Below are 12,443 nucleotides of genomic sequence, written 5' to 3'. Positions count from 1 at the left end.
AATTCTGAAAACCCAAGGAGAATGAATTTTAAGTAAAGCATACTAGGAATGCAGATTTATGACAGAATTAATTCCCTTAGTTACTTAGTATCTCGGTCTAGGTCTTCAGTTGTGTTGGTGGAAGCTAAAGCCCTGCCAGCAGCATTTCTGAAACCAAACCTGGGGAGGTTTGGGGCAGCATCTAAAAGTCTTTCTTTGTGATGGTCAGAAGAGTGTGTGTGTATCAAGCTGCTGGAGATGGGGTTATCCTCGCTAGAGGTAGATGCTGTTTGATAAGATTTGGTGCCACACCACACTGCTGCAGTTGCATGGTTTGCCAAGCCGTACCAGTCGCATGGCAGGAAAAGATGCCTTTGGCATCAGGGGATATAGTCTCAGCGAGCTGCACTTCTGGGTCAGAGTGGAAGGAGGGTCATTCCCCTGCAGGAAACCTTGCTCCTGTGATTTTCCTGTGTGTGATACAGGAGACAGGGCACACGCTTACCAAGGCAGATGATCCCATCTCCGGTGTAGCCGGCGCGGCAGACACAGACTCTGTTTCCCGGTGTTGTTCTCCTGCACTCTGCCCTGGAGGAGCAGCCCCCATTGCTGCTCTCACAAGCATCAATAGCTGAACAGGGACAACAGCAGAGGTTAAACCAACCTGCTGGACTGGCTTCTTGCTTCTCATGATAATTTGTCTCCATCTTTTAGAGGGATTTACTAACATTTTCAGAAGACAGAGCCTTTCTGAATCAGGAGGCCACAGACTTCATTAGTGCCAGTTATTTAATACCTGTTATTGTTTCAAGAGGGAAAGCTGAAATGGTGTTTCTAGTATGGAATGTTAGAATTCATCCAGGACTGACTTCCAGCAACTGTCTTCCAATTCTGCCCATTTCAACAAAACACCAAAAAAGGGATGTTTGTGTTGATCTCAAGTTTAAATAGCCATTTAAGTGTTCCCTGAGATTGATATTTTCTGCACACAGATCATATAACTTCTCTGGCAGGAGGTCTAGAGTATAATATCACCTAGCCCTCCTGTGACAGAAAGTCCTGGTTCTTGTTCAGATGGATACTCATACTGTTTCTCCAACTCCTGATGAGCTGGATGCTTACAACTTGAGAGCAAGAAGGGAGCTTATCTGATTTTCAGTGTAACCCAAATCAGCCTGAAAATTGCTTTAATTTTTGCTTAAAATGTCCCTAAATTGCTGTTTCAGAAATTTCAGACCAGGGCGTTGATTTTTTTCTGCAACTAGTTTTGCCTAGGAATCCTGTATATGAGAGCAAGGCTGAGTGCAGAGTCACTATGGGTGACCTGTGTCACTCAGCTCTTCCTGCACATGGGGAATTGCCTCCCACCAGATTAAAATGGAATTGACTCTCTTGTGCCAGAAGAGAAAATGAAAACAGAGAGAGTAAAAGTGGCAAAATCTGGGATTGGGACCCTGCTAGCCATTGTAAGTGGAAAAATGGGCTTCTGTTCTGAAAAACATTAGTATTTTGATCTGTTAAGAATTAAGAAAAAATATAATTAATGATGATTATTGTGGCTGGATCAGTCTGTTTTGGATAACCCAGATTTTTGGAGGAACACCTGGCATAAGGTGCTATTACCCCCTTTTGAGGGTCTCTTAAATCTCTCTAGTCTAAAGAAATGTATTTTACCACACCAGAAATCTAAGCAACTTTAGAAAGCCGAGGAAATGGTAGAACTACACGGCTTCCACTAGCTGGAAGTGTTATTGTACCCTGAATTGGCCTCTCTTTGCTGGGCTTTGTTGGGAAAGGGAGTAAAAGTCCCAAACCAGGTTTCATTACTCTGCAAACAATGGGGCTGGAGTTGTGCACGGCATGTTCCATTTTCTCTGGTCTCCCTCAGCACAATGCCTCCCAGCTCAGAAATCTGGAGCCCTTTGTTTGCTCTGAATCTGCACCTGTTGGGCTGCTATTTGTTTTGAGGGAATTGGCAACAATTCCTGTTTTTTAACTGGTGTGTAGGGAAGTGCTCATCTCTCACCAATTCTACTGTGACCAAAGAGTACTTCAAGCATTCTTCACTGGTTTCTTTTTTTTTTTTTTTTTTTTTTTAATTTTTAATTTTCAAAAGGGAAGAAACAAAGTTCACTTGCCTGTGCAGAATGTCCCGTTCCCCTCAAACCCAGCTGCACACTTGCAATAGGCAGTGCCATTTGATAGGAGAAGGCAGCTAATGAAATAAAAGGAGGGAGGTATCATTAAAAGAAAGGGGGGAAAAAAATAGTCAGGTCTTTTTTACAGCCCTTGTTTTTGTGAGTGTTTTTGAAGGTAATGTTGCATACAAATAATAAGGCATTTAACCATACAGTAAGAGGTAGCTAAAACCATAAAAATGGTCCTAGTTGGACCAATTTTTTCAAATCTGTTTTTGACATCTTATTTTAGATATTAGAATTCCATGCTTTCGTCTTTGAGTACCCTATTTTTTTGTGCAATGCTCCAGCATTGTATGTCTACTCGCCCAAAAAGCTGTGCACAATTTTTATTTGTGTGCACCCAATTTACGGAGGGATGCAGCCAGCATAATTCATCATTTCCCCCTACTCCTGTCATGCCTGCATCTATCCTGACACCTACAGATGTATGTCAGTGGATGAGAAATACAAAAGAACAATCTGCTTCTGTCAGAAACATAGTCTTAGTTCCAGAATGTGTGTGGTCCCCACGAGCAAATCTGAGAGTGTAGTTTTGCCAAAAAAGCCAGGTAAAATATTGCTGCTGTGAACTGAAGGTCACGAATGCACAGGGGAGAGAATGACCTACATCTGGGAAAAAGGGGGTTTGCCCCTCTGGTTTCTCAGCTCCTACAGAAGAGCTGTGGCTGAAAATGAGGAGTCTTTCCAGCCCCCTTTCCTTGTTTTTTTCTGAGATGTCTTGACTCGTGTGAATCTTGCTGCCTGCTCAGTGGTGAGGGGACAGATGCACTTCAGTAAATGGCTCAGTGAGGCTCCTCTGAAAACTAGTTAGTGTCCCAATATTGGTGCTGGACTGGTGAAAGCATTTTTTTGTTGTTGCTGTTTGTATATTTTGATATGAAGAGGAGAGGTTTTGAAGTTTTTGGACTCATCACCATATACATTAGATTTACATTGCTCCTTATCTGTGTGAGATGTGCTGCTGAGAAGTCATGAACAAGGTGGACTTGACTTTTGCCTTACAAGAGATACCCTTCTCCCCTCTCCTCTAAATAAGTGCATTTCATACATACTTAGCGCTGGTGTGGCACGAGGCATTACATGCATCATCTTTGATTTCTGCAAGTGGGAAAAAAAATAAAGAAGTAGGGATCAGAACCTTTTGGGTCAACATCTTTCTAGATTTAGAGTCTTTTGTTCCCGCTGTGTGGAGCTGGAGTTTGAGTCCTGTGCCAGACAAGTGTGCTCTCAGTCTCTGTAAAGACTCCACCTGTACAGTCTGTATAGATCAGTGGATACCACTTAAATTCACTTGCAAGGAAATTGTGTCATATTGTCAGGAATATATTTCACTGTTGTCATTTATCTGTATTTAGTCTCATCAATGTATAATATTAGAATTATATCAGGGTAGGTTTTCTAAAGGAGCTGAAATTTTTCTCAGACGTAGCAACTATAGCAATACTCTTACAAAACTCTACTTATTATTAAATTTTTCCCTGGGAAAATTTAAAACTGATCTTGAATGCCATTATAAAGGTGTCTGTAACATTTTAAAATTTCATACAATTATAGCTACAATTTAGAAATAGTTACTGAATACATGTTAATTATGTCTAAATAGAATATAATTTGATTGGATATAGGAGTTGTATTAAGCCAGCACAAAATTGTTTATTTGCTAATTATTTTTTATCGCATTAACAGGAACATAATTTAGTATCTGGCATTGTATAGCTAAATCAACTTTTTGAAGCATTTGAGAGGCTTTTGATCTGAGGGTCAAAATGTGCTGGGTAACCTTCCTCTGGTAAACATATAGCTTTAAAAAATGGGATTTTTGTTTTTGGGACAGATAGAGGGTGACACAGGTAGAGAATTAGCTAAGTAAGCATTTCAGTATCATGAACAGTGTCTCAGCTGGCTCTCTAATAATACAGTAATTAATTGCTGTAACACAGCAATTATTTACTCCCACACATATTTCACTGTGTGTGGGAAACTGCACTGGCATCTGATCGTGGCTGTAGTTGTGTCATTCTCTGAAATGCTCACTTTTTACCTCAGAACAGTAAAGACAGCACACTCACCAGTCTCACACGACACTCCTCTCCAGCCAACGTCACACTCACAGGAGCCATCCCCGTCGACCCCACTGCTGCATTTCCCATGGACACAAGTGCACACTGTGGGAGAGATGGGGGAAGCCACTGTCCCTGGCAGTGTGTGCAGGAAGGACAGCAGGTGTGGCCCAGACATTGCCTGCTGACAGCACCTTCTGCTCTAAGCTGTTTGAAGGAAGGTGCTATCTTGTGCCTTTTGGTTTCTAATTACACAATAACTCCAAATTCAAATTACGCTTAGCTTTCCTCTTCCCATATCCAGGGTCTGAAACTGTATTTTAATGGGAAAGAATTGGGGAAAAATAGCAGTGCTAAAGAGGATTGTGCTTGCTGGATTCTTTCCTGAGTCTGTGGTGTGCCAGAGTAGAAGGCACTGTCTCCAGCCTAGGGATTAGAGAAAAAACACCATAATGGGGAAAGAAAAGGGTTAGTGATGTTTTTAAGGCTGGCCTGTTCCCCTGGGAGTGCCGTACCTGTCTAGAATCCAGACTGAACACGGTTGGAAGGGGAAGGTTAGGGCTCCAGGGTAAGCTTTGGGGGTGCTCAGTACCTTGGTCACAGTTTTGGCCGTACTTGCCCTCGCTGCAGCTCTCGCAGGCCGTGCCCTCAAAGCCCTCCTCGCACTGGCAGGTGCCCACGCCGTTGATGCCATCCATGCACACGCCATTCCCAAAGCAGGCGTTCCCGGCTTTCCCTGGGCATGGCTGGCACTGCTGGCTGAAGAAACCCGCGCAGCACTCCCTGGTCTGGAAACCCAGAAATGCTGTGCTGAGGGTCGGGGTGGCAAGCAGGGTGAATGAGAGAGCTGGATTTTTACAAGGGCTTTTAGTGATAGGAAAAGGGGCACTGAAAGAGGGTGGGTTTATATTGGATATTGGGAAGAAATGCTTTATTGTGGTGAGGCATTTGGAACAGGTTTCCCAGGGAAGTTATGAGTGGCCCCATGCCTGGAAGTTCAAGGCAAGGCTGTAGGGGACTGTGAGCAACCTAGTCAAGGGGAGGGTGTTTCTGCCCATGGCAGGGTGATTGGAACTCGATGATCTTTAAGGTCCCTTCCAACTCAAACTAGTCTTTGATTCTGTGACTTTTAGTAGCACATCAGCTCTGCTTGTCTGTGACCACACTCCTCAATATGCCAGAACACAGGCTGCCACCCCAAGTCCTTGGCGGGACCCAGGTGCCCTTCATCACCTCGGAGAGAGGTGGAGAATTACTAGGGACAAGCATAGGCCTGCCTTTCCCAATCCTGTGCTCCCTCTGCACCGTGTGGACCTTTCTGTGCCGCAGCTCTCATCAGTCTTTAACCTTCAATTTCTGCTGTGTCCAGAATAAAGGTAGACAAATCTACTGTCAGGAACTGCCTTGACATGCTGTGTGTGCTCAGTGGGCATTGTTAGGAGGATGAAGCTGAAGGAAGGGGGCTCCTGGTTTTACCACAAGAGAAGCAGTGAACTCACAATGACGGTTTTAGCGCACTTGGGCCGGCACCCGATCTGGATGGTGTACAGTCTCATGTGGTTTTCTGTGAGGACACAGTATTTCTTCTCCCCTGCCTGAGAAAATATTGGAGAAACAGAAGCACTTCTGAATAATATTGATCAACTACTTTCAAATGTGTTTAAAAATGGGGCATTAACTTTATGCATGGTGTGCGCTGACTCACAAATTCACAATTGAAGGAAACACTTTTAGAAAAAAAATGTATTAGCTAAATAATTTATAGTGAACATATGATCAGTTTAACTCAGTGTCTTGTGGTGTTCTAAAGATGTCTAAAATTGCCTTTGCTCAGAACTGAACAGATTCTATTCAGAAGTTTTACAAACACTTTTTTCATTTTTCACATTTTCTGATCTTTCTAATTCTTCTTGGAAAACTGAGTTATGAAGTTGTGCAAAAACAGCTGTAGAAAAATCATCTAGGTCTGAACACAACTGAGGAAAGATTGTTTGCTGTAGTGTGGTTGGATAGGGACAGGCGGCGCAGAAGATCTCGGGCTGTAACGGAAAGAAATACCCCAACCCCCCTAAGATAAGCTATCACTAAAAGGAATGTAGGCCCTTACTAACACGTGCTAGTACTTTTCTATCCCTCCTTCTAACCCAGGAAATGTAGCAATACCCCTCTGACGTAGTAAAGACCCCAGAGTATATAAAGTACATTTTTGAGTTAATAAACGCCTTTTGTAACCGTCCACCATACTGGTGTATGCGCTTGTTACTAGGCCCGGCGGTACCAGCAGAATGTACACGCCGTGCTGTCTGTTCTGAAGACCAAGCCTCCGCAGTTGCTGAAAAGAAACAGCAACAAGTGGTGCCGAAAGCCCGGGAAAGAAAGGAGCCCTTGGAGGACGGGATCTGCGCTTGGAAAGGACACAGCGGCAGTGGCGGCCGGACCGACCTACTGCGAAGGAGAAGAAAAAAGGGGGACGCCCCAAGGGACCCGCGAACGGCATGGAAGCCTTAGTGAAGGCCGTAAGTCTGATGGAGATCCACTGGAAACAGCGCCACCAAAGGGACTTATTTCTTGCTATTGCAAGATTATCGGATTTAGGCGCGATTTCACGCCCCATAGACATATTAAATTCAGAGGGTTGGGAGAGATATACCGCTGCCCTGGCTGAAGATACAAAAGCCACTGGCAGCGGAAAAGTTTTAAAAGCATGGGGAAAAGTTGAGAAAGCGTTGCGGAAAGCAATAGAAGAACAAGAAACTTGGAACGCTGAAAAAACGTGTTTATTTGCCGTTACGCAGCCGGGGAAAGGGGACCGCGGGACCGCGGAAACCCCCGGAGGGATGCAGGGAGCGAGGGAGGGGGGCTACAGTGCCGCGGAACCCCCCAAGGACATGCGGGAAGCGGACGCGTTAACGCTCTCCCCGAGTGCATGCCTGAAACCCCCGGAGCCCACAGGAGAACCCCAGACCCTCCTGCGGGAACCCCCAGATCCGAAACCCCCTGAAAAAACCGTGGTTTTCTCGATCGTTCCTCCCCGCCGCATCCAGGGTCCGAATGCGAGCGGTAGCGGAACCTCGCCGGGTTCAGTGGCGCTCCCGCCAAGCGTGCCGGCTAGCGACCCCCCGGCGGAGGAACGCTCGCGGCTTTTCTGGGGAAAACTCGCGCGGGAATTGCGGGGCGCCGAGAGGGCAGCCAGCGCCGCCGCGCAGACGGCAGCCCCGCTGCCACCACCCCCGCCATGTGGCCAAGATGGCACCGACGGTCTAGCGCGGGGGCGGGGCGGCCAATCGCCGCTGCCGCCGCCGCCATGTGGCCAAGATGGCACCGACAGTCCAGAGCGGGGGCGGGGTGGCCGACTGCATGGCGTGGAAAACCCGGAAGCGCGAAACCCCGCGACCGCGCATGCGCAGCAGCCGGACCTGCCGGTCTACACAGCGCACGCGCTGGAGAGCGAGGGGGGGCGGACACGCGATCGGAAACCGCTCCCAATGCCACCTTATAAGGGAGAAACCCCTCCTCCGAAGGGAGGGGGTGAGCCCAGGGGGTGGGTATGGGACTGCCCCTAAGAGACGCGCCGACGCCACCCCCGGGAGGAGGGGAGGGGCCGAGCGCTGGAGGCGGAACGCGGCCGAACCCGAGGGGACGACCGAACCCACCCGCAGAAGGCGGAATGGGGGCGGATCCCGACAAAAAGGCATAGCAAACCGGAAGCCTACCACCAGTTCTCTTCCGACACGGAAGGGAGCCACAGCTCTGCGGCTAGTTATACAGAGAGCTCCGAGTCCGATTCGGAAACGGAGATAACAGAATTTATGAGGTTTACAGTGAAACCGAGCAAAGCTTTTAACAATGTAAGGAAACAAACTCAGTACAAACTAACCGACTGGGGTTTGTCGCCAGAGGACAAGCCAGCCCAGATTACTACCCACATCAGCTGTTCAGGTGGGTCATGAGACACCTTACCAGCGACAAGGTGCTCAGAGACATCACCACACCAAACAGTCCATCCTTCGTGCTCCGTATTACCGATCTGTTTCCAGGACAACCAAAGGTAGATCTCTATTCTCCACACTCATCACACATGTACCTATCCTATTGGTGCCCAGCTTCAAACGCAGGAAAATGTTATTGTAACAACCCCGGGTGGGGATACTGTGGGCATTGGGGCTGCGAAACCATAGTAACAGATGCCAGGCCATCAGGGCCTGGGTGGGACCCACAAGAGCCTGACAAGTTCCTACAGTTCACCTGGGCACCCGCAGGTTGTAAAACACCTCTCTCTGTACATGGAAATTCTTATCGATACAGCTATAAAATCCCTAAATTTCGAAAATGCATATACTATAACATGACAGTCTTGCAGCCCAATCATCCTAGTTGGACAGTGGGTAAAGCATGGACAGTGGTCCTTCAAGGGTCGAAAAAGTGGGTGAATGTGCGAATTACCAGGCTCCAACCCTCAGCATCCGGAGCAGTTGGACCCAACAAGATAATTAAAAGCACGCAGACAAAGAGAAACATGACCTACCCCAAAGCTGTACCCACAAGCATCACCAAAATCCCAACTAGCGATGCAAAAGCCTTTCAGATGGACCGATTAGCCAGGTCAGACCCAGACCCAATCCTTCGTATGTTAGAAGCTACCTTCCTATCCCTGAACGAATCTAACCCTAACCTAACCAATTCCTGTTGGCTTTGTTATGATGTCCAACCCCCTTTCTATGAAGGAGTTGCTTTAAACACCCCATTCAGTTACTCCACAGCTGATGCACCTCACCAGTGCAGATGGGACACACCCCGCAGAGGTATTACCCTAAGTCAAGTCACAGGCCGAGGCAAATGCTTTGGTAATGCAACCCTAGCTGAGCGAAAAGGGAATGTCTGCACCAGAGTTGTAAAGCCTAACAGAAAAAATAAAAAGTGGGTAATTCCAGCTGCGTCTGCAATGTGGGTTTGTCAGGGGTCTGGAGTAAGTCCGTGTGTATTTCTTCCCAAGTTTGATGATTCTAACGACTTCTGTGTCCAAGTTCTGATTGTTCCTAGGGTCCTGTACCACTCAGAGGAAGAAGTGTACAGCCTTTTCGAAGAATCCAGCAGACTCCACAAAAGAGAGATACTGACAAGTGTAACTATCGCAATGCTGCTCGGCTTGGGAGCAGCTGGCACGGCCACAGGCGTTTCGGCCCTAGCAACCCAACATCAAAGTTTGTCTCAGCTACAAATGACTATAGATGAGGACCTGCAGAGGATTGAGAAGTCCATTTCCTACTTGGAGAAGTCAGTCTCTTCGCTTTCAGAAGTGGTCCTGCAGAACAGGCGAGGACTGGACCTCCTGTTCATGCAGCAAGGAGGTCTGTGTGCTGCCTTGAAAGAGGAATGCTGCTTCTATGCAGACCACACCGGAGTCGTCAGAGACTCCATGGCCGAACTCCGAAACAGACTGGCTCAGAGACAGAAAGATAGGGAAGCTCAGCAAGGCTGATTCGAATCCTGGTTTAACCAATCCCCATGGTTAACCACTTTAATATCCACTTTGGTAGGCCCATTGGCAATGCTACTTTTAGCTGTTACCTTTGGACCATGCCTGCTGAACAAGATAGTCTCATTTGTCAAAGCTCGCCTAGATCAGACTAACATTCTGTTCATAGGCCAACATGAAATGCTGTGAATTAATCAGGGAACATTGCCAATCACAAGATTTCTAAACTTGTCTGGCAAAAAACTTACTCAGGTTTCCAAATTCCTTCTTCCCTTGTTAAACCCTAACCTTCTACCTCATTTAGTGCCTATATCTATATATATATATGTGTAACTACCTTGTTCTTTTGTGAAAGAGGGGGGGAGATGTGGTTGGATAGGGACAGGCGGCGCGGAAGATCTCGGGCTGTGACGGAAAGAAATACCCCAACCCCCCTAAGATAAGCTATCACTAAAAGGAATGTAGGCCCTTACTAACACGTGCTAGTACTTTTCCATCCCTCCTTCTAACCCAGGAAATGTAGCAATACCCCTCTGACGTAGTAAAGACCCCAGAGTATATAAAGTACATTTTTGAGTTAATAAACGCCTTTTGTAACCGTCCACCATACTGGTGTATGCGCTTGTTACTAGGCCCGGCGGTACCAGCAGAATGTACACGCCGTGCTGTCTGTTCTGAAGACCAAGCCTCCACAGTTGCTGAAAAGAAACAGCAACACTGTAGAAAGCTGTTGATCTCAGTATAGACTTGTGCAGAGATTAAGACAAGAATCCATCCTGTTGTTCATTGTAAAGGAAATATGAACGAATTTGAGTTTTACCCATGAGGAGTTAAATTTGGTTTTGCCAGTCAAGTACTTTGATGAGATAGATGGGACTTGATCTGCTTTGGAATACCATTACTGGCATAATTAATTAAAAAAAAAAAGGAAGGAAGATATACTTATGTAATCCCAATGGAGAGGTGTTCACACATAAATTAGATATCAAAAAACTCTGAATATCTGCAGTTCTCATGTGTTGGACCTGGGCATCCAAAATCTTTCTAACCTCCAAGTCATCTTGTGATCATAGTTTACAGCATATTGCTGGGGATGGATTGAGTTTGTCCTTCTGTACATCTCTGATTTGAAGGGCTTAAAGCTGGTTCTGTAGTTCCTTCTGGAGCAGGCATACTCCAGACCACATTTAACTCCCCTAATTTTGCATGATAGAGGTAAACTTTGCCGTTTGAGGAGTCTTAGTTGTCCCAGTGCATATGAGAAATTGGCCTTGAAAGATAAAGCTCTCTTTAATCTGCCCTTCTGCTACCTTGATCCCAAACAGATTGAAAAAAAACCCAAAAAACATCTGAGGTCAGGGTGGTTGAGTCTCTTGACTATAAGCAATGTATGTAGCAGGCTGAGGTAGATACTACATCTTTTGTTGAAACTCAGGAAATTATATGAAAAATAGGATTGAATGCACGTATAGTCATTTTTTAAATGAAAAATCCAACAACCACAGCATTAATGAAAAAAATACTTACTATTTCTTTTGTTCCTGGGGGGCAACTTGATGGTTGTGAACAAATTCTGCACTTCTCCTTAAGCAACAAAAAGGAGAGGTAGTTAACAGACTGTACAGAGCTGCAGGCAGGTTGTTTCATAGAAAGAGAATGATTTCCAGCCATATTTCTAAATCTAGTCCTTGAGGTGCATTATCAGGATAACCCCTTTGGCAAAGAGGATGAGGGAAGCTGTCCTGCTCAGAAAGGAAGAATATCCTTGTGAGTGGCTCTGGGGGGGGACACCCTTCCCCCCTAGGGGAGGAAGGAAAGATCATTTGGTTGTTTTTATTTGCCCTTCTAAAATGATGCCCCCCACTTTATAAACAAGTAGTCTGGCTACAAAGATGTATTAGAATAATGCATTACTAATATTAACTGAATATTAGAGCTCAGGATTTTCTTATTCCTGAGCTACTCTGATTATATTTTATCCAGGCTGTCAGAATACTGATTTCAGGACCAAAAGTTGTTTTAAGAGATGCTAAAACTCTGGTAGGAGTATCCTTTGTGGAAAATGTGTGCATTCCTTGCTGGGAAGTAGTATCACATATCCTATAATCCTATACATTTGAGCTTTGTTTGGCTATAGGTCTCTCTGAGGGCTTTAAGCTTTTATACAAACAGGACCACTTACAGTGATCACGGTATTATTGATATCACATCTGTTCTTCTGGATTTCCAGGACCTCTCCCAGTCCATGAATAATTCCTTTGTCTGTGGCAACGTTTGCATAGCTTATAGGAGCATTGTTTACATATAGCTGCAAAAGACATGCAGTCAGTTAGAGAGCAGCAGAGGTGTTCCATGGCTCTGTGGTAACCTGAGCAGTAGGAGATGGAAGAAAGAGAGAAATGCACCAGGATCACTTAAGGAAAACCAACAGAGGTAGTTAGCATCAGGCACTTGGTCATATTCCAGCTGCTGCATTTAACTGCTTCACTGCACTGGAGGGTTAAATGGGATTTTAACTTGCAGCCTGTTGAAATTTCATAGCAACAGGATTTGGCAGAGCAACTTTTTCCAAGGGGTGAAAAGGCTATGAAGAAGGAGCCTAAGGCATGCCAAAAGGTGCATTTGCTGTGTCTGGGGAATGTGGGGCTTCAAGGAAACCCTCTCAGCAGCTGCTCTTTCCAGGAAGACTGTCATCATCTCAGTGAATACCCCACACTCCCAAAGGGC

General features: G+C 45.8%; 1 protein-coding gene across 1 annotated transcript in view; it reads right to left on the bottom strand.

Annotated features, from left to right (window-relative positions):
* Positions 1-12,443, bottom strand: part of STAB2 (stabilin 2) — a 78,528-nt gene that overhangs the window by 23,571 nt on the left and 42,514 nt on the right. Inside the window, exons 33-40 of the mRNA XM_066319964.1 lie at positions 11,899-12,024; positions 11,244-11,300; positions 5,740-5,835; positions 4,833-5,028; positions 4,250-4,345; positions 3,233-3,278; positions 2,118-2,194; positions 485-610 (exon numbers count right to left, since the gene is read on the bottom strand). Of these exons, the coding sequence (XP_066176061.1) occupies positions 485-610; positions 2,118-2,194; positions 3,233-3,278; positions 4,250-4,345; positions 4,833-5,028; positions 5,740-5,835; positions 11,244-11,300; positions 11,899-12,024 (820 nt within the window). The remainder of the gene's footprint in view (positions 1-484; positions 611-2,117; positions 2,195-3,232; positions 3,279-4,249; positions 4,346-4,832; positions 5,029-5,739; positions 5,836-11,243; positions 11,301-11,898; positions 12,025-12,443) is intronic.

Source organism: Sylvia atricapilla, chromosome 5, assembly GCF_009819655.1.
Source record: "Sylvia atricapilla isolate bSylAtr1 chromosome 5, bSylAtr1.pri, whole genome shotgun sequence".
Taxonomy (NCBI): Eukaryota; Metazoa; Chordata; class Aves; order Passeriformes; family Sylviidae; genus Sylvia; species Sylvia atricapilla.
Note: the sequence above shows the minus strand (reverse complement) of the source record. Positions and strands in the feature narration are given on the sequence as shown.